A 22,575-nucleotide genomic window follows, 5' to 3' on the forward strand; every position below is an offset into this window, starting at 1 on the left:
AAAATTGTTAAAGTAATAGATTTCATCTTTTACAGAAAAGAATAGAGTTACCTGGGCGAAATCAAGACACTTATATTATTAATTCTTCTTTTTTTTTTGCATCTATTCCACCATTTGGCTCTAGACTTCTCCCCTCCTCTGAAAAAGGGTGCATCTTTGCTGAGATCATCCAGTTTCCACTATAAAGTCCCCTTCCTATCTTTGCTCTGTTCTTTGTCCTCCTGTCAAGAACACAGAGTTCTATGAGCATCTCCATAGAGCACTGCTACTCTAGGCTTGAGCTGGTCCGGTGTCTTAGGGAGGCCGCCATCTTCCTCGCTCTCCTCCTCAAGTGGCTGCTCCTCCCCAGCCACGCCTGGTGGTGGCTGTCTCCCTCCCCCTACTCGGAGGACACAGCTGCTGCAGCCAAGGCCAGAGCCTGCTGCCGTGCCGCGGCGGTGAGGGCCGCCCTCCGAGTCGCAACCTATGGGAACCTCATGGAGGTGGAGGCGGCAGAGGAGGTAAGGTCCACCGGTGTCGGAGTCGGAGTCACGTGCGCGGTGTGCCTGAGTGAGGTGGCGGCAGGGGCTGCCGTGTGGGAGCTGACCAACTGCCGGCATGTGTTCCACAAGGGTTGTTTGGATCGGTGGCTCGACCACGACGAGCACCTCAGCTGCCCGCTTTGCCGCGCTCCCCTTCTCCCTGCCCAGCAGCCGCCGCCGCCCCTGCCGCCAGCAGAGCTCAGTTGGGCCGTCGAGCACCTGCTCTACCTCTTCGGGGATGACCAGCTCCTTGCACCTCCTCCGTAGCTCCAATTCATTTTTGCTCCAGAAATTTATTTTCTACCGAAATCCCCAAAGTATAAGAGAGTTTTTCCACATATTTATTTTAGACTTTCTCATTAATAACAAATACTTAACGATATTATTCCTGTGCTATATTAAACTTTGCTGATATACAGAGTGTTCTGTTCCTGATGATTTTTAAATGAGGCTAAAATTGTGCTACAATTAGGCTACATGATATTAGTGCACGTGAATACCGCAGGGTGCCCCCGAGTAATGATGCAAAATATTCAATGGATTACTTAAATATTCATCGTTATAATTTGATGGATGAAAAATTTGAAATGTTAATTGTTAGGCGAGAAACCACGATTTATCTAGTAGATGGTATGTATGGCCGGGCCATCTTGGGTGGATTGTTCATTTTCAGGATTAGTTGGATAGTAAGAATTAAACATGTAAATTATTAAAATAAAAATGTGAATACAACATGGCAGTTTGCTTGATGGATTGAGCCAAGTAAGACCCAACTTTAATTGGATTATATCGAGATGGCCTAATTAGAGACTAGGCAGCTCCATTTTTATTTTTTATTTTTTATTTTTTATAAAATAAAAATTAAAAATAATCGTTAAAGATTAAAAAATAGCAAGTTTTTTAGAAAAACTAAGGCATACATCATTAAAACCATTTTTTAATTAAACTTTGTTAACATCAGTGACTACTGCACCACTGAGAATGGAAGTAACACTAAGGGCTTGTTTGGGAGGAGGTGAGGGAAAGGGAGGGAAAGGTAAGGAAGGGGAAAAAAAAAATTTACCTCTGTTTGGGATGGGGTGAGGTAAGGAGGGGAAGGGGAAAGAAGGGGGAGTGTTCCCCTTCCATGCTCATGAATAGCCACAATTTCTTACACCCCAAATCGGGGTGTAAGGAAGGATAAGTAAATCTTAAACATGTTTATTCCAATTTTACCCATCCTCGTTTCTAAACCGAGTCCAAACCTTCGCCACATCGGCAGAGATCGCCTCCAGCCGCACTAGCTTCAAACGGCGCGACGCGGTGGAGAGAGGGAGGGAGGACCACAGGGGGCCTTGGCGCGGGGGAATCCGCCGGTGCGGCGGAGGGGAAGAGGCGGCTGCGAGAGCTGGCGGCGAGGGAATCCGCCGGTGCGGCGGAGGGGAAGAGGCGGCTGCGGGACGGCGGGGCTCGAGGACGACCGCGTCGCCTCCGCTGACGTCGCGGGAGCTGGCGGCGAGGTCAGCCAAGGCGAGGCATTCTGGGCAACAGTGAGACCCAGCTGCAGCAAGAGGAACGCAGCGAGGGACGCGGAAACGCCCACCCGAGAGCTCCTCCTCCCCATTGCTCCCACGCAAAAACGCCGAGCAGAACCTGGCTGGTCCCATCCGCAGCCCTCCGGCGGAGGGGAAGAGGCGGCTGCGGGACGGCGGGGCTTGAGGAAGGGACCCGATGCGGAGGTCGAAGACGAGGAGGAGTAGGAAGGAGATGGAATCGGGGAGATTTTTGACATTTTATCTCTTTAACTCCCATTTCTTTTCCTTTGGTTCTTCCTTTCCTCCCAAACAAGGTTACTTTTCTTCTCCTCCCTTCCCTTCCCTTTCCCTCCTTTCTCCTCCCTTCCCCTTCCATTAATGAACCGTCCCTCACCAGATCCAAACAGAGCGTAATTAGCAAAAACGTAACCCTATCTGAGTGCTAATTGAATTGGTGAAGGACCTGGTTCTGCCAAAGATAAATAACCATCTTTTGCATTTCGGCCTCTTCTTCGTCTCTCTAGGTTTCTCTCCTGCCTCGCCAGCACACGAATCCATTATCGCACTTCTTCTAATTGCTCCGACGATTTGTAATGATAACATAGACAGCACCGGAAGACAAAGGGCCAGGGCTAGACTGGACCTGGTCTGGAACCGTAACCGGATCAATGGACCGATTTCCCATTGATTCGGTTCAACAGATCCAACCCATAACCAGATCAATGGACCGATTTCCCATTGATTCGGTTCAACAGATCCAATCCATTGACCGGTTACGAGTTAGCCCCCTGATTAATTGACAGTTCAACCATCGATTTGACTTGGCACTTAACCATCGATTCATTAAAAAATAATTTTATTTAACTTTTTTAATTATAATTTTTTTTTATATATTTATAATATTTTAATAATATTAAGATATAATTAAATATTAATTAATCTATTCTATTTTCTATTTAAATTATTTTTTATTTATTTACCAATTCAAGCTATTCTCTCTCTATTTTTATTAAAATTTAACGTGAAACAATTCTATCTAAAATTTATTAATTTTATTTAACTTTCTTGATCTTATTTTATTCATTTAATATTAAATTTATAAAAATTACATATACTGTATGATAAAAACTATTTAACTTAAACAATAACTTATGTAAAAAATATATAATTTATTTAACAATAAACTTATATATATATATATATATATATATTAAAAATAAAAGCTAGAACATATAATAATTAAAATATATAATTTATGTGAAACATATATTTACATTTGATCTGACTCTCGAATATATAATAATCTTAGAATCGTCTTAAATCATCGTAAATCGTGAATCATAATCATCGAAGAACACTTAAGATTAAAAATCAACATTTCAAAAACCGTCGAAGGGATGATATCCATGATCAGGTCTACCCAAGGCTCCTACCTCTTGGGTGAACGTTTGCAACAAGACCTTCAAGAACTTGACAAACTCTTTTTCTTATTTGCCATAGTAGAATCAAAAATGTTCAAGGACATGATTTTCGGTACTTAACGATCCTCCATGCATGTGACAAGGAAAACAAGCAATTTGGAACTAGATTTTATCTACTAAAACACCTAAGATCTACAAAAGGCGAGCTAAAGATAATGTAAATTGCTAGTTTAGCAACACAAAGATCACTGAATGTTCGCAAGTAGATATAGTACCTAGCGTCTTCCTGTCCAAATTGTCGTAATATGTCGATCGCAGAAACCCCGACTTCATTGTACACTCCCCTGCAATAGAATCATGGAATCAGGAACAGGCAATCATATAGAAGCAGCTATTTCAATTGCATCATACTTACACGACCACATACATTCGTTTTTGCATCCTCCATATTAACGTCACTCTGAGACTGTCGAGTCCCCGGTGCCGCCCCCATCCATAACAACCGGAACTGAAACAGCTTTCTGATCATTGACATCTTGCATGGTCTGATCATTTTCATCTGAAATTGTTGCAACTTCCACGCCCGTGGAATTAGAAAGAACACGAGGAACATCAATTGTGTTTTCAGCACCAACATCGTGCGCTGCTGTCTTATTATCATCTATCATTTTCTCTTCAATTAAGACTTGAGATGTTTCTCCGGTGACCTCCAAGTAGTTGTTGGCAGGTGCCTGCTCATCATCGCGCATACTATCAGTTTCTGGTATTGTTTCCACAGTCAATTGGCTTGTTTCGATCGGAGGGGCAGGCTCCTCAATGGAAGTGCCGTCTTCAATAAAATCGACATTGAGCTGATCTTTCTTGTCTGACAGTTCATCCATAGCATCAATATCTGCTGCCTTGTCTTCTTCAAGAGCATGGTTCCTAGCAGCTTCTTCCTCGAGGGCTCGAGCCCTAGCTGCATTTTCTTCTTCCATCTGCAGTCGCATTTTGTGTTCCTCCAACAACCTTTTTAGTCCATCATGCTCGGCTAATAGATCAGCATATCTACTTTGTAAACTTTCTTCGAGTGCTCTTTGCTTGTTGACTTCGTCGACTAAACCATTAACTCTAAAGGTGGATGCCAGTAGCTCCTGCTTTTGCAAGACTTTAAAGCACTCCAGTTCTGTTGCAGCAGTGTCCATTTGCTTGAATGTAGCTTCAGTCTGCGACCACAACTTCTCACCCCTCGTCTGCTCAATTCAGGAACAAATGAAATAAATAAATGATAAAAAGTGTTCGAAAAAAAAAAACTAAACCTCCATAAATAGTTCTTCTCTTTCCACCTAGATATTTGACCATACATTACTTCATAATAATTGCCAACAGGGTCTTGGCATAATTGGAAAAAACAAGAGCAAACTAACAGAAACAAGCATTGTCAAGAAAGCCAAAAAGGAAGATTTTGGCATACCTGGTATCCATGCGTGAGAACTTTAATTTTCTGTTCAAGACGTGTAGCTCGCTTCGCTTCTTCATCCACTCTTTTCTTCACCATGTCAAATTCATTTTGTAAGGAAGCAAGTTTCTCACTGTTCCCAGCAACACTTGCAAGACCAAAGGTGCTACGAGCAGGAAAGAACATAAGATCTTCTTGACATGCATCTCGGAGCTTTGACAAAATCATCAAAAGATTCACTCTCATGACCCATTGCCCCACGGAGGAACTGAATTTCTTCCTTTATCAAAGAATCAGCCTGCAAAAATGTTACCAACAACAATTTTGAAAACAATGATATGCATGCTTCTAAAAATTGAAGCCAAAAAATAAAATACAACAATGACTAAGTATACTGCTACAGAAATTGGTTTGGAACAAAAAGCATAACTAAAAAAAGGGAATGTCGAATATGCATTATATCATTATCAGTTCCACAGAATAGGAAGGGTCCAATTCTAGGCAAGAAAATCAAAATGTGTCATCAAATAGTTTCTTATTTGGAACCCAACCTGAGAATAATAGATGTTTATTTATGGAAAAAAGATGCCAACATGAATGGTCAAAAAATTTATAGTTAAGGGTATAAGGTCAATAGCTAATGCAACAAATCATTCCAATTGCCGGACCTTGCATAAATAAAAACCAATTCATTCAGGATCAAGAAAATACTGCAGGGAAATCCCCTGACGAGAATCAGGGCTGAGTCACCTGTTAAATCCAGAGGCACACCAGTCATTCCAAGTGCTTTCTTGTTTTACTATTCCTTTGAATATTTAGAATGCATATTCATTATCGTTTTGCTTTTGTACCAACTTACCATAGAAAAACGTCTAAACAGAACATTGTATCAAAAATATAAAAAAGTTCAGTCTGATGGTCACATTAAAATGGAAACAAAACAGTTATCTTGAACTATTTGTTAATTGAAGGAAACAATTCCCAAATTTAACATCCCTAACTAAATCAAGTTTAGAAACTTTATATCAGGTTGCCAGGAAAAAAAGGAAATAAGAAGAATAAAAGCATTAGCGCACCTCCTTCAGCTGATCTTCCTCGAAATCTTCAAGTTCAGGAACTGCAGATAATTTCCCATTTGACATTCGTTTGGTCCCTTTCTTTTTCTTCTCATCTGATTTCTCATTAATTGGATACTTGGCATTGTCATGTTCTAATAAAGCAAGAAGTTCTCTATTTATCATTTCATCAGCCTGCTCAAATGGAGTAGGGGGGACAAAGGAGCTCCTGTCCTCATCCCCCCTCATAAGCGACTTCTTAATAATCTCTAGAGAAGCAGCAGGAGGTCTAGGAAGTTCTCTCTGAAGTACTTTAGATCTCTTCCTGAGTAAGGCCTCCAGCCTTGCCTGTTCCTGTGCTCTCTCCCTGGCTATTCTGTCAGACATGTCCTCTTCAATTTTCTCCTCAGCCTCTTCAGCCTCCTCAGGAATGGGTTGAATACCTATCTGATACTCGTCCTTAGCTTGTGGCAGGTTGGTTAGCCCATAACGCAAGTTTCTTTTCAATTCAGCCTGCTGATGAAGCTCAAGTTTAGAAGTATCTCGCGCATCAAGGTCTTCATTTATGTGAAGTTCATCCCTGAATGGTGTCCCCTTTGGTGTCATACTAAAAGAATATCCATCTCTAGGAGTCATGCCAAGTCTGGGGGTAACACCAGGCCCAGGAGTAGCTGATGGAGTAGCCATTGGATTTGGAGTCTGAATTTCCCTTTTCCTTGGTGTGACACCAGAGAAATCAGACGGGTGCAACACAGGATTCTCCCCACCCAAAAGTGGTGTCTGAGACTCTCTCAGTCTTGCAAGATTTTCAGCTTCCATCATAACTGCATCACCTTTTCCACCAAGAGTTCTTTGTGGGGTGCGCAGGGGAGTGATTCCTACTCTTGGAGTCTGAGAATAATTTGCAAGGAGCGCTCGTGTAGCACTACTACCTTCAGCAAGTTCCTCATTGGCTAACAAAAGATCACTTGCATAACCCATTTTTGCAATTTCCTCCAACTCCTGATCCAAAATTTGTGGTGCTGGAAGCATCAGTTTAGACCTTTTCCTAACTGCTTCTGGATCATTAAGTTTGTTGGCTTGCAAAATTGCAGCAGGGGTATCCTGTCTTTGTGCTATCTTGTTTTTAGCAATATCTTGTTTCCTTAACTGTGCTTCAATGTCAGCCCTCCTTCTTCCTTCAAGCTCCTCAATGGTGGTTGGAAATTTGGGTTGCTCTGCTGGCCTATCTTCACCTGAAACATCAAAGAATCCTGAGGGAGGTCTCTTCTCAAAGGGTATTTCTAAATTATAGTCAATTCCTTTCCTTTTTCTCTTCCTATGCCTATTATAAATTCCAGCTGCCTTCAGTTCTCTTCTTTTTTGCAAAGATGCAAGCCTCCTTGCCTCCTCAAGCTGTTTCTCCCTTGCCTTTCTTTTGGCCTTCTTGCCTCTAGTATTAGCTAACCGAGCACGTGCTTCTGAAAGCATTTCCTTTTCATCCTCATCCATATCCACAGGATCAGGTCGTGCAGGTTTTGACTCAGGGTTTGGGTCTATCTCTCCTGGGCGCAATTTTCGTGGATCATCACCTGGTTCATAATTCTCATCTTTTGCACAAGCTGCATCAAGTAGTTTTTCATAGCGTTCGAGACACTGGGATGGTGTTCGACCCACAATTGGAGCAATTGTTCTCCATTGAGTAGGCATGAGCTTGGCAAGATGAAGCAGTTTCTCATCCTCTTCCCTTGTCCACTCTGTCTGAAAAAACAAAAGGAACTTCAATTGATAGTTTTTTCAATAAAGCAAAGTCATTAAATCAAAATTAAAATTTACAAAATGACAAACAAAGAACAATATTAATTATCAGAAATGCACGATTTTTCCCCATGGAAAGTAAAAAATCTATAGTAGTAGTCAAAGCTACAAATGCTGAAGATCGTTCATTAATTGTTTTCTACACGTGGGATAAAGTTCTTTTTGATGAAAAAAATATATCATACAAGCTCCTTTGTACTAAAGCCTTGCTACATTTTGATGCTCCAAGATCCAATTTTCATATTGATTGTTGAAATATGGTGCTTGGATTTTTCATTTACCCCTTCACACATGTCAAACATTGATACTATGACACCTACATTCTAAGTGAACAATTAGCACCTCTATTGATCACAATTAAAAAGATTTAGAAATTTCCTTGTAGCCACTTAGATTAATACAATTGTAACAGACCCATATCCAAGTTCAAGTAACACAATCATTGAATAGACCCAACCATTAGAAAAAGCATTTTACACTACTTTTTTCATGTATTGTCTTGTCAATAGCCAAGCCTTATTAGAGGGAGTGGCAATTGACAATGTGCTTAAAACAATAAAAGATAAATTGATAGAAATGGTATTTACATATTTTGGCACCACAGTTATTAAGACAAAAATTACTGAATGATTTGTCATCAATATTTCCTTTAATATCACTGTGCATTTCATTCTTGTATAACTTTTTTATTTTATCGTATATGATTTCACCCACTTGACATAAATGTTGGCTCCGCCACTATGACAAATTCACATAGAACAAAGAATTATAAATTGGTAAAACCATGACAATCTTTGAAAATAGTCCACAATGCTATGTCAAGGTGATGTGAGTGTTAAGTAAACCAAATGTATGCTCAATAGGCAAAAATATTACAGTATTGTATTTTCGATTGATTAAGCAACGAAGCATAATTTGGATATTGAATGTTTGGGTATTCAAAGGTCTTGCGTGCAATTTTTAACCTAGAGGGTGTGTATGTATAATTAGGCTCTAGGATGAAGTGTTCCATGTAATCTATCAAAAACAATGAATAATAAAACATAGAGGAGAATTTGTTGTACTTTGTTGGATCAAAATTTCAATTAGCAAACATGAATTTAAGGTACTTGGTACAAGAACTAGTAGCAAATTGCCAGAATGCTACCGTAATACAATAAGAAATTGCACAACCGTGAAAATGTATATACCCACAGTCCCACTAGTATAATAAATAAGGCTTATAAAGCCAGCAATCAAGAGGTTTCAGGTCTATACAAAAGAAGGTTTGTTAGGAGATTCTTTTTCTAACTGTTCTATTGAAAGACAGATGAACCTTATTCGTTCCAACAACAAAAGGTTGTTATGTTTTGCCTAGGTTTCCAACATAAGCAACAGAGTAAGGAAAAAAATAGCATAGAACTTGAAAATTACCTTCTTGATAGATGGATCAAGCCACTCATACCATCTCGCCTTGCATTGCTTGGCAGACTTACGAACAAGGAGGGAAGATATCCTAGCCCACTGATTCTTCCCATACTTCATAACCGCAGCTTTCAGAATCTCATCCTCAGTGTTCTTCCACACACCACCCTTTATCATAATCCTCATCTTGGCTGTTTCTGATGTAGCCTCTTCTCCCTAGTAACTTAGAGTCTCCTACATTTGACAGATAGAAATAGGGATAGTGTAGTTATAAAAACTGAACCAGAAATCGAATCACATCAGATCCCAGCCACTCATTTAGTGGTCAGACCGGTGGGACAGGTCAAACCGCATGTCAATCCAGACATCAACCCTAACAAGTCCATTACTCAAACCGACCTACATCTATTGTCGCAAACTCCATTTCTTCTACTATATTATAATTTGGTGACAATTGAAAGCAAATCTTCAACCATCTCTCAAAATAACTAATCAAATTACTCTATAGAAAAAACAAAATGTATAGCTTGCATCCAAACTCCAAAGACCAAACTATGAACTAGTAACATAAATGAACTCAATAGGAAAGTCACAAGATGATTAAACTATTAACTGCATCAAAACCACATCCCACAATTTATACAACCAAATAACTCCTAAAGAATAACAAGTAAACAAAAAATAATAATAAACATCACAAGCTTCACTTTCATAAAATAGTGTGTTAATAAAAGTTACCTGTCAAATGCAGAAACAAACAAAATCAGTAAAAAGTAATACCTTAAGAACGAATTAACAAGCAATGCAGGAATGGTTGTTGATCAGTCGATCAAAGTTAACATCTGTTCACATAATGGATAGATAGGAACTGCTGTTGTGTTGTGACCTAAACAATGAAACAAATACTTCATCTAATCTATCAACGTGTTAATGTGTTGTGACCTAAAAAAAAAAAGCAAATAACTCCTAATCTATCAATGTGCTGAGTTTCTCTACCTGCTGAGAGCGGCGGATCGACCGAGGTGGAAGAGATCAGGCAAGAGTTCGTGAGGCGTAGGACTGGAGGGATCGGCGGGCCGCGGTAGTGCTAGGGGAGTTGGCGTCCGGTGGCCGGCGGAGTGAGAGCGGCGGTGTCGGAGTGCGCTAGAAAGGGGGCGATCGGATGGGCTAGGGTTCGGAGGAAAGAATTATGGTCTGAGTTATAATTTGTGAGAACTCAAAACTACCCTTGGTGCCACATTAAGATGGAAGGGTATTTTTGTCATTTTAACACATAATGATAAAATTGAAATTGAAGTGCTTTATTTTTATTTTTTATTTATTATTTTTAAAAACTGCTAATTGAACCTATTTTTAACAAATTTCCTTTATATCTCCGATCCTTTGTACGATAATTTGAATTATACAAATAAAATAAATATGAATTATAAAAATAAAATAAAATAGTGAGTTGAGGGAGACGGTTTGTTGCTTAATTTAATAGTAAATGAACTAGATGCCAATGACCTTCTTCTAGTAATGTAGGTCAACCTGTGTAACGAAAACATTAGATGAAGTTTAACCTTATCTTTTTCATAGTTTGGTTCGAGTAATAATAATTTGAATAGATGAAGATAGTACTTTTTGAATTTTAGTGAAAAATATTATCTTTTTTATGAATTGGTACATCTAAGTCTAGAAAATCAAGATTTGATCCAATTAATAGCGACATGTCAAATACAAGACTCGATCTCAAGACCTACTAGCTCAATTCGGTGTCCAACTCCAGAGCTAGCTCGGCTCAGCACCTAGATCGGCTCGATGCCCCGAACTCCAAGTCCGAGCTACACGCTCAAGCTCTAAGACGACTCTGGTTCAACGCCCCGCTCGATTTAACACCCGACTCCTAGACCAACTGACCCCACCACCCACTCTGTTGGTTAACCGCTCGAGCTCTCTACCCTAACTCCATCTCTGAACTATACAGTCAAGCTCCTACTCGACCCTCTAGTCAACTGACTCCGTGACCTACTCGATGTCTCACTCGGTGCTCAACTGACTATACTCCTGAGTGAATCCATGATCTCCCAAATAGAGGTCTCCTCCTCAATCAACCGAGTCTTTGCTCCCACCCAAGTAGTCCCGTTCCGGCATCACTGCCTCCCTCACTCAACTTACTGAATTGCCATCAGATTGACATGTAGGACAGTAAAATATTCAACGGTAGATCACCTGCTTCATTAATACAACATGGTGTGTCATACAAGCATGATTGACAAGACCCTTAACTACCGCAATGAGATACTCCCTTTACCTTCGATGTGACGTTTCCTCCCACTCCATATATAAGGGTCCCATTTATTGCGGGTACAGGTACGCGCACACACAATCAATAATCTCAGTCTCTTATATTTTTTTAGTCTTCTTCTCCTTCTCCATCTCCCGTTTAGGGACTGACTTAAGCGTCGGAACAGCTGAGCCAAAATACCCCCAACCTTCATTCTCACCTTTCTTCTCTTTGTAGCCTGACAGGAGTGTCACTATCTCTCCTTAGTCTACGGATCCAATATCATCAAAGCCAAGAATACCAATGACTTATCTGTAGACGATCTCAAACAAGAACAATCTTCTTTAATTTTAGTGAAATAAACATTTTTCTTAAAAATATATATATATTTTAAGAGAAATTTGTTAATTGAATCACAAATATTTATCGAAGTTATTCGTTAATTTTCTTCTAGACGACTAGTTTTCATTTAACAATCTAAGATTCAAGAAACGATAAAAGAGAGATTTTCTTATGATTTATTATCTTTGTACATAACTTAATGATAAGCAGAGTAGAGCTTAATTCGAAGAAAGCCACTTTCGTTTGAGGATCAAACACACAAATATCACGAATAAACTATACGAGACCAATATTGAATGTTATGAGTTGCTATCTCAACATTTTATTTCATTCCTAAAGATTACAGTGTTCTGAATTCTGGACATATCACATCCTTTTCCTATCTAAACAGAAAGAATCATCAAACTTAATTGACAAACGTAAAAGAAAGAATCATCAAACGGAAACAGATGAAAAAAGACTGATAATTTTGTAGAACTTAATTGACAACTGATAACAAAGCTTGTCCAGGAAAAATATTTAGCTGGGTGATGCAAAGAACATCCGCCGACCATGATAATCTTACGAGAAACATTGGAGGAATGATTTGAATGCGCAAGGTTGCACCTTTGGGCCTACAACTGCTGCGAATCAACTGCCATCTTTAGCTTGTTTTGCTTCCACTTTGGAAGCCATAAAAAACACCCTTTCTAATGCCGAATTTCTCTTTAAAAACAGCCGAGGATATGTAAGACTGCAACGGTAATAACAAGCAAATTTGAGAGATGAAGGTTTTGCATTTGCACATAGTATACCTGTATACCTCTCTCTTGGTTACATCTATGTCAGTAACAGGATCACTTGATGTTGTGGTTAAGTGATCGCGGTGTCATCATCGTCTTCCCTCATTGATATCCTCTTTAATGGTGAGATTGTCGGTTCTCTCACCCTCATTGGAGTTGGTCTCTAGGCTCCCATCCTTAAATTTACCTCTTACATGGCCTGAACGTTAGCAAAGTTATGCTACTGTTTTCGGGACAATGGAGATTCATGATCTTTTAGCTATGTTACATACCTTTGAACAGCTTTGGTTCCAGTCTCCTTTGCAGATTTGAAGGATGCGGTTAAAGCCGCAATAGCTGCTGACCGTGTCACTACTGGTAAGAATTTTGACCACGGCAAGCTTCCTCTGGTAAGAATTTCCATGCATCTGCAGTCAATCATATGGCAAAGAGGGTTAGTCGATTAACTCATGCTAAACTCGGGAATGCGTTCTTTTTGAAGCTTGGATGGCAAAAAATGCATACACATGGTGTTGAAAAGTATAAAGATCAAACCAGTATACTTACTTGCGATTTTGCAGAGTACCACTTGAAGAAACGAGTGAAGAACTGCAGCTCACTTCTGTAAAAAAATGATGAATTGTTACATGTTTTTTTAATGTCTAGAACAAGAAGGAACATCCTTGTATGGCTCTGATAAGCATCTGTGCATCTATACCTTACCAACATTTAATCCTCGTGATCTTATCTGGGAGTCCACATATTGTCCAACCCAAACAAAGATGTTTGGGTGACAATCGAGGATATAAACATCTTCAGTAAATAAATCATCTCGGTTAAAATTAAATATCTCAGTAACATGCAATCATGTTTTGTGTTAGAAACAAGATACATCTTACATCATGAAGAGAAGTGTAAAAGCCCGCACTAAATTCAAACTACCAGAAGCAGAACACAAAGGTGACAATAGAAAGCCTTTAACAAATGCAAATAAGGTAACAAAGTCGGAGATGAGCATCAAACTGATAAATCATAAATTCTGATTAGCATAACAGAATGTAGTAGCAAAGTGGTTACTGATACATATAGATACTAATATATATTAGATGACAATTCAATTAACTAAAATAGCCAAACCACCACTTTATCCGGTTACAACTTATACATCATTAACAAAGATCAGGGCTTCGTTCGCTGTCTCTGAGCATAGATAACAACAACCGAAATTATTCATAGTTCAAAAAGTGGAACCATTGAAGCCAACAAAAGAACCCTGCAAAGAGACAAGAATGTATCAGTTGAAATTACAGATATGAACCGGAATAAGATTTATTCAGTCTACTAGCAAGATCATGACTATATTGCAGACAAGGTGCATATAAGAACCTATTATGAAAATGAAGGGCAAAAGGAGTTCAATTTTTGAAGTAGGCAACGATGCAAATGCTAGAAGATGCAAATGCCACCAGCATACCTGCACATCATAGAACTTGATGTAGAATCTGGAACTGTCCACAGAGAGTTTTGCTTCAAGAATTTCAGCAAGTGCAGAACTTAGCTTGGCATTCACGCTGGGCCCTAGAGCTCCAATTGATATAACTTCGCCATAGGCAGCTGGTTCTTCACTTCCACCAAATGCAATAGGTACTCCACCATTAATCAAAATCATCACGTACTGAGCTTCAGAAATGCGAAAATAAAGGAAATAATAATGAGTACTAAATAACTTTGTAGAATTATATCATACTATGCAATATTCACGGCTCAGCTGAACCAAGTGAACCTATAAGATGTCACTAAATTTGCTTCTGTAGAGAATGAAATCCACAAGCCAGAGAGACCTAGAACTATATTGAAATGAACTGAGAGGGGCCACCAATCTACCCGGCTACCAAAATGCTCCTTTGATTATTTTGGATTAACACAACTAGAAGAAGTACACCATTTACACCTGCATTCTTGCAGCCTGGTGACAGGTTATGTTGGAAGAAGTGCGAAGATTTGTTTCATCTAAAAGATGTTTGAGCAATGGATTTGAATCTTGTTATGGATCCCCACTGCTATAAACCTCAGTGACAACTGATATTGGCGTCCATTAATACATCAACAAGCCTTAAGAGTGACACATGTCCCACAACTTGAAAGAGATGATGTATCAGCAAATGAGATAGTCCCTTTACTACAAGCCATCAATAGCAAGTTGTTCTAATTATCCCGTCATGAACATGCCTCATCCATTAAATAATACCTATCTCAAAGTTGTTGATAGTGAAATGCAATATCAATAAGACAAAACTTTTGGCCTTTAATAATTGTTCCCCTACTCAGCTTACTTGGTCATTGAAGGAGGCTTGCCAAAGAACTCATTCAGCTAAGCTTTTGTAGATCTTAGTTAGGCATAGGAAGCAAGGCAGCTCAGAAGTGAAGCAATCTGTACAGCTGTAGTTTGGTTGAACAAGAGCACAGAAGCAAGGTAAGTAGTGCAGAAATAGTTTGGACCAGCTTTGTTGTGCATCACTGGTAAGTGGGGCGATTTGGCTGAGAAGAAACTCAAACTTCAAAGTCCACAAGGACTCATTCTTGTATATGGCCAAAGTTTCTCTAACTATAGGGACTTCATTTAACACAGATCAAAATTTGACCCATATCATCATTTACAATCATATCTTTCCAAAGCTAACACAACACTGAAATGCAAGCCAAAGGTTGATTCTAATGGTCATGATAGTAAATTTATCAATACATATTTGAACTGATAATGACTATGTTTCAAAGAAACCACATTAGCATGAGAAATTAACACATCGAACGAAGAGGAACCTTTTAACTTCAAATATCTCTGTGAAGCAAAAGACTAAATAAATTGACAAGTACTGATGTAGTTAAAAAAAAAATGGTTCCTCTGAGGGTAGTTCAACTGTACTCGAGCGAGTGAGCAAGGCCATTCATATAATCATATGAACATAGTTTGGATGAGCTTCGTGGAATGTTATTTGTGAAAATAAATCAGTTTATCTGCAGTTCATGGTCAACCTCTCTTCATTCTGATGTAGACCCAAAGTCTCTCCGACTACATAAGCTCAAAAAAGACCAAACTTTGACCACATCACCATTCAAACATTTCTTGCTACGATCTTATGCCTTATAATTGGACCAGCCAATAGCCCATGCTACAGAACAAGTTATGAACTTTAACAGTACGCGATAGAATTGCTCACTTGCTATGTTAGACAGACGTTGAATTTCCATGAAAACTGTACACATCAATCGATAGGAAACTTTGGAGCCTAAACGCCCCCCAAAAGGAGCAAAACACAGTGTGCACACATGAACAAATAGTCCAAATACGAAAATCCTGGGAATCTACAACAAAGCCCTCTGGAAAGCCCGGCACTAAGAAATTTCTCCGAACACTTGGTAGCACCGAGAGTGGCATGGACTCTTACCCTCTCAAGCTTCCCCAACAAAACAAAACACAAAAAAAAAAGTGAGATGAAGGTTCTCACGGACTCAGGCTTGCCGAGGATCTTGGCGACGGTTCTGGTGCAGTCCTTGAGGATGTCGGAGGCGACCACGGCGTCGACGGGCACGTTGGTGGAGAGGATGAAGGTCGGCATCGCGAATCCGGCGGCCGGCCAGCGATTGCGAGGACCGGAGGAGCCAAAAACCGTGCGGCGCGGGAGGAGGAGGAGAGATCGCGATCGGGAGGATGGGCGAAAGGAGACGATAAGAACCGGATAGATAGTACCGGAATTTATAAAATACATAAAAATAATAAATAATAAAAAATAATATACCATATAAAAAAATTGTAATATCAAAATATAACATAACACATTATACTGTATGGATGTAAAAATTACTATGAAATATCTCGTATTATTCATGTTACATTTTTTATGTAATGTATCATTATTCTAAAATAATAACAATTTAAATCGCCCTCCAAATTACTTTAGAGTTTTAAAATAATCAAATTATTTCCTTAAAATTATTATTTTATTAGGCAAAGATTAAAAAAAAAGACTTCCATATTTTTGGATTGTCTATTTTGATTTTTTTTTTAATAAAAGGACGTTGACTCTTATATATTTGAATCGAGAATGTATTATAATAATTATAAAATTTTATTTTAATATTTTTTATAAAGGAACATCTTATTTTTATATATAATTATTCAATTATTCTCCGTTATATTATTTTTATTATTATCATTTTTCTATATTTTCAATTTGAATCTAAAACAGATCGTGTTATAATTACTCAATTATTTTTCATTATAATATTCTTATTATTATTTTTCTTCTATATTTTTTATTTGAATCTTGAATCGAGAATGTATTGTAGCAGTTACAAAATCAAATTTGAATCTTAAATCAGAAATATATTGTAGCAATTAAGAAAAAATATCTGTTATAACTGTGAATATTAGGTAAACTTTGAAAAGTTATAATTTTTATAGTTAAACTATGGGACATATAATATATCAAATTGAAACTCGTATATAGATCTACTTTTGTTATCGGTGTAACTCATAAAGGTTTAGTCTCAGGCTAAAAAAAATATCATTTAAAGATTTTTAAATTTTTTTATAAAATTTTAGTCTTCTTTATTTAAGATTATTTTCCATGTTGTAGTGCATGGTTGTAGGTGTGAAATCGTGCGTAATTGTTATTATATATGTAGCAATAGTTTCCTAACTACTATAACACATCCAACCTATTCATGATTTACATAAGAGATATAGACTAAATAATAATGAATAATAATTGTGTCATTTTAAGCGGGATAAGAAAAAATAAAAATGAAACATCTATTTAGGAAAAAAAAAAGAGAGAGAATTGTTCTTAATTTTTCCATATTTTATTTATTTGTTTAGATGAAATAACTGCATTATTGATGGTCAAAAGATAAAAATGATAAATGCTTGAAAATATTTTTGAAAATAAAAAAATAACGAGACTATAAATATTGCACTATACTTATAATTCTATGCATAAACCTCTCTTAATTTTGATAATTCATCTTAACTTATTTAAATTTTAGATAATTTAATTTAGCTTTTGAGTTTTACACATCATTTGATCTTAACAAGAAGCCAAGCTCTTAGCGAAAGAGAGGGGCATTTTGCCCCCAAAACTAGATGAGAATTGCGATAATGGTCGACGAGAAACCTATACATTTGTAATGTTCTAGCCGACATTCACTAAACACTCTTCATGTCAATTTAAATAGTAGGTTACTTTGAAAAATGAATAAAAATCAAAAGGGTGTTCTATTTTCTTAGAATCATCGAATAAACACTCCTTTTTTGATTTTTTTTTATCAAATAGACATCTCATCCTTAATTTATCAAACAAACATCTCACCCCACCGGCAACTCATGTAGAATTACTCAATAATTCTTCACTACATTATTTGTATTATTATCTCTTATCTAAATCTCAAATTAATTCGATGTTATAGCAACTATAAAATTATAACTGTTATAATGTAGATGTTAGATAAGTAGATTGAATCCATCAAGACTGTATCAATTGTTCTAGAGGCCCTAGCAAAAAAATTATTATTATTTTTTAAAAATAGTATTAATTTTAAAAAATAATTTTTTAATTTTTTTTTGAAAAGTAAAATTACTAATAAAATTTTATATTCATAATAATTTATTTTAATTAATAAAAATATTAAATTATATAATCTTTATATATTATTAAAAACTTTATTAATTATAATTTTTTAAAAAAACTCTTTCATGTAAAGTATTAGGTATTGTCAATTGTATTCTATAAATTATTTGTCTGGGGAAAATTTTATTTTTTTTAGATTTAATATCTTAAATATTATTTTAATTTTAAATTTATTAATTAAAAAATAATTGTAAAATTAAATCTAAACTATTACTATAACATGTCATGTTTTAAAAAGTTTTCGATATTAACTATAAATTTTCATTTAAAAATATAATAAAAAATTAAAGCTGGTCATCTTTTAATTTATGTAATTAATAAAAAAAATAATATACTATTTTACATAAAAGAACCCTTATTTTTATTATGAAATACTAGATCAACTCTTTCTGTCATAAATACCTTTGCTCTTATATTTCGTCTGCTAAGTAGGATTGGACAATATATCAAAGTCAATGATTTAAAAACTTTCTTTCTTAATTCACATAGAAATTTAGAAATTAGAATATCAGTGAAATTTAAAAGACCTGAATACCATAGGCATTAGATACAAACATCGCCTAATGGAAAAGAAAGAAAGAGTCCAAAAGCGAGAGGAAAAGAATATCATTTGAGAATATAAAATTAAAATATGAAAGAGAAAAAGAACCCAGGAATATCTATAAGAGAGTAAAAAGGCACAAGATCATTGATCAATATGAAAGTGGATATTTTTAAAAAATCAATGTGAAAAAAACAACTAAATTAAAAAATATATATATATAATTAAAGAAAATTAATATCAAATAAAATTAAAAATAATCTAAATTTTAAAATATATAATTTTTTAAATTGATCTTTAATATATATATATTAAAAAAGACAAATATAAAAACTAAAAAATTAGGGCCCTAATAAACTGGAAGCATAAGCTGGCTTTGCCTCGAGTCCACATTGAAATCCGCATTATAAAATCGTAATTAATATAATAATTATAATTTTATAATTACTATAATGAAATTTCACAACTGTTAAAATATAAAATATTTATAATAGTTAGGATTTTATAATTATTATAATAAATCTGATTAACTCAGAATTTTAGTTGAGAAATTTAGAAAGAAAAAAAAGGTAATAATGGCATGAGACATTTTAATAAAAAAATAAAAATGAAAGCAGGACGTAGAAAAAAAACGTCCTTTTCATGCCCAATAAATATTATGCTTTAATAAAAAATAATTTATTTTGGACATGCAACCTTTCGATTCCGAACCGTAGACCGATCAGGCTGCCGTTGCTTTTGTTAAAAATTATTCGGCCATCGAATATTCCACCCACTTGCTACCCGGTTCAGTGGAAAAGCACTATGGTGGGTCCACGAGTATTTATCGTCATTCATGCGAGTATACAAACGGGTAAAGAAATAAGAGTATCGAGCAATTTGTCAGGTAGCGGTCACAATCGAAACTGACGCGGCGATGACAGTGGCAACGTTTACCGCGTCGAAGAGAGGCTTCTACTAGCGGGATCCAGATGACATCTAATCATTTTAACAGGTGCGGCGTGAACGTCGCGAAATCGCGTGCGGTTAAGAGAGAAAAAGAAGGACGGTTCGCAGCAACACGCGGCGGTTCTAGCGAAACGGAATCCTCCTCCTCCACCGCTATTTATAGCCCTCGTTCGTTTCTTCTTCCTCCTCAGCCAGCCACTCGCCTCTTTGGGTTTCCCTGGTCTTCACGTTCCTCCTTCAATCCGTGCTTTTTTGCAAGAGTCTTAAAGGTTCTTCGTTGCCGTTCCAGACGAGAGAATCGGGAACGTATAGGCGCCGTAGCATCAAACTCATCAGACCTTTAGATCGTACGTTTTCTCATGTTAAAATTTAGAATAACAACGCGCTTTTGCCCTTCTTGGGATATTCTCCTGTTGCTTTCTTTCCCGTGGTTATGTTCTTCTCTCTCGATGTGTTGTTTGTTTCTCGGGATCTGTGATGATCTTTAGTTGGTCATTTTTGGTTCCTTGTAGCAGGTACTAATTGATTAGGGATTTCAGTCCTTTGCGATTCATTGTTTCCTTCCTTTTTTTCTTGTTATTGGTTAATCTGATAATTTGCTTCGATTTGTAATTGTTTCTGTAAAGAAAAACCGAAGCCAACTTGAAGGAAGACCTCGCTGATCGAACCGTGAAGAAGAAGAATATTAGAAGAGGAGAGAGACTTGAAAACACTATTTTTATTTTTTCTTGAATACTAAACACTTACACCATCGACCCTTTAAATACACTACAAAAGATAAAAGATAACATTATACTAATCCCACTAAACCATATAAATAGGAATGACTCGTACTACTGGACCATGTAAATAGGACTGCTGACCATGTAAATAGGACTGCTAACTTAATCTTTAAGAACTAAAGAAATCTTATCACCACGAATACAAAGAAGACGTGGCCAACATCACTTTAATTTGTAACACTCCCCCTTAAAGTGATGTCTTCCGAATTAGTCCAAGTTTAGAACGTAGGTCTTCGAATGGACCCTTTGAAAGGGGCTTTGTAAAAATGTCAGCAATGTTATCTTCACTTCGAACAGCAACCATGTCGATAATCCCGCTAAGCACTTTTTCACGGATAAAGTGATGCTCAAGTTCAATATGTTTCGTCCTTGCATGAAAGACGGGATTTGATGTAAGCTTGATCGCACTTAAGTTATCTCCATGAATAGGAACCGATCCATCAATGGGTTCTTGGAGATCTTCAAAGAGTCTACGAAGCCAAACACATTCTTGAGCGGCATGAGCCGAAGCTTTATACTCGGCTTCGGTGGTGGATAGTGACACCGAACCTTGCTTTTTGCTGCACCATGAAATACTTGTTTTCCCGCATAAAAAAATGAATCCGGATGTTGATCTTCGGTCATCTAAATCTCCACCAAAATCAGCATCCACAAATCCTTCCAAAGAAAATTTTGCATCCTTCTTGTAAAATAACCCCATGTCAAGAGTAGAATTAACGTACTTCAATATATTCTTTGCCTCCTCGAGGTGTGGCTTCCTCGGTGTTTGCATATATCGGCTAACAACTCCAACAGAGAAGGCAATGTCCGGTCTTGTTATTGTCAAGTAAATCAGGCTTCCCACAAGGACACGATAGATATGGAGATCCGATAGTTGTGTTCCTTCGTCACGACGAAGCTTCGTACCTACATCGAGTGGCGTTGATCGCTTCTTCCCATTCATCATTCCGAACTTCTCAACGAGCTTCTTGGCGTAGCTGGATTGAGACACAAAAATCCCATCATCCAAATTTTCAATTTGCATTCCGAGAAAGTTACTCACCTCGCCTAGCTTCTTCATGTCAAAACGCAACGATAGTTCTTCTTGAAGTCGAGCAACTTCAGAATAATTGCTGCCCGTTAATATAATATCGTCAACATATAATAGAACAACCACCAAAAGTCCTTGATTTTTCTTGACGAACAGACTTGAATCCGAGTCAGATACCGCATAACCACAAAATTGTAAGTATTCTGCAATTTTTCCGAACCAAGCTCGCGGGGCTTGCTTTAATCCATAAAGTGCCTTCTTCAACTTGCATGCATAATCTGGATGATTTTCAGATTGAAATCCGATTGGCTGCTCCATATATATATGTCTATCAAGATCTCCATATAAGAATGCATTTTTGACATCTAGTTGCCATAGTTTCCACCCGAAACTAGCCGCTAAAGCAAGAATGGTGCGTACTGAAGTCATCTTCGCTACCGGACTGAAAGTTTCCTCGTAATCTTCTCCATATTTTTGTGAGAATCCCCGAGCGACCAGCCTTGCCTTGAACCGATCTATGCTCCCGTCGGCTTTCCTTTTAATGCGAAAGACCCATTTACATGAAACCGGCTGCACTCCGGGAGGCTTCGGAACTAAATCCCATGTTTCATTTTTCAGCAATGCATCCATTTCTTCTTTCATGGCAATCTTCCACTCCTTTACTCCTTTGGCTTCTTCATATGAAGAGGGTTCTTCGTCATCAATCGGATTAGCAAGGAAGCATGAAAAAGTAGTGACAAAGTTTTCATCTCTATAGCGAAGAGGTCGATCAACATTCCTCCTTGGCCGTTGATTTTCTTGAGCATTCTCGCCTTGATCCACACTCCCCCTTTCTTCTTGAATTTCTAGAGAAGAATTTTCTGAAAATCGAGACAACGGCAAGGTAACCATGTCATTCTCTTCTCTAGGTGGCTCTTCAAAGTGATAGGATGAAATCTCATCGAAGATGACATCGCGAGATACAACACATTTATTTATTGTAGGATCCAAACATCTCCAGCCCTTCCTTCGTTCGTCGTAGCCGACGAAAACACATTTAATTGCTTTTGCATCCAACTTACTCCTTTG

General features: G+C 37.4%; 3 protein-coding genes across 3 annotated transcripts; 1 reads left to right on the forward strand and 2 right to left on the reverse strand.

The window, feature by feature from the left end:
• The first annotated feature begins 187 nt into the window (after window positions 1-187).
• Window positions 188-943, forward strand: LOC141835328 (uncharacterized). The gene has a single exon (XM_074722774.1). The coding sequence runs from the start codon at window positions 243-245 to the stop codon at window positions 786-788; it is 546 nt and encodes a 181-aa protein (XP_074578875.1). The 5' UTR covers window positions 188-242; the 3' UTR covers window positions 789-943.
• Window positions 944-3,505: 2,562 nt separating this feature from the next.
• On the reverse strand, window positions 3,506-10,308 carry LOC141835006 (cell division cycle 5-like protein). The gene is given in 8 exon segments (XM_074722422.1): window positions 3,506-3,800; window positions 3,872-4,688; window positions 4,910-5,104; window positions 5,106-5,192; window positions 5,971-7,689; window positions 9,160-9,384; window positions 9,931-10,036; window positions 10,147-10,308. Coding segments are annotated over 5 exon segments (2,955 nt in total). The 5' UTR covers window positions 9,337-9,384; window positions 9,931-10,036; window positions 10,147-10,308; the 3' UTR covers window positions 3,506-3,800; window positions 3,872-3,911.
• A 3,329-nt stretch (window positions 10,309-13,637) lies between these two features.
• Window positions 13,638-16,255, reverse strand: LOC141834926 (uncharacterized). Its single transcript, XM_074722322.1, has 3 exons — window positions 16,026-16,255; window positions 13,994-14,194; window positions 13,638-13,792 (listed from the first exon to the last, which is right to left on the reverse strand). Exons 1-3 carry the CDS (start codon window positions 16,134-16,136, stop codon window positions 13,757-13,759), a joined length of 348 nt encoding a protein of 115 aa, XP_074578423.1. The 5' UTR covers window positions 16,137-16,255; the 3' UTR covers window positions 13,638-13,756.
• Window positions 16,256-22,575: the final 6,320 nt, after the last annotated feature.

This window comes from Curcuma longa, chromosome 9 (assembly GCF_044706935.1).
Source record: "Curcuma longa cultivar G26 ecotype Majalengka, Jawa Barat chromosome 9, ITB_CL_G26_1.1, whole genome shotgun sequence".
NCBI lineage: Eukaryota > Viridiplantae > Streptophyta > Magnoliopsida > Zingiberales > Zingiberaceae > Curcuma > Curcuma longa.

Coding starts and splice junctions, on each gene's coding strand:
- LOC141834926 (XM_074722322.1), bottom strand. CDS start 16,136: ATGCCGACCTTCATCCTCTCCACCAACGTGCCCGTCGACGCCGTGGTC. Junction 14,195..16,025: donor TCCTCGGCAAGCCTGAGTCC/GTGAGAACCTTC, acceptor TCTGAAGCTCAG/TACGTGATGATTTTGATTAA. Junction 13,793..13,993: donor TCAAGTTCTATGATGTGCAG/GTATGCTGGTGG, acceptor GTCTCTTTGCAG/GGTTCTTTTGTTGGCTTCAA.
- LOC141835328 (XM_074722774.1), top strand. CDS start 243: ATGAGCATCTCCATAGAGCACTGCTACTCTAGGCTTGAGCTGGTCCGG.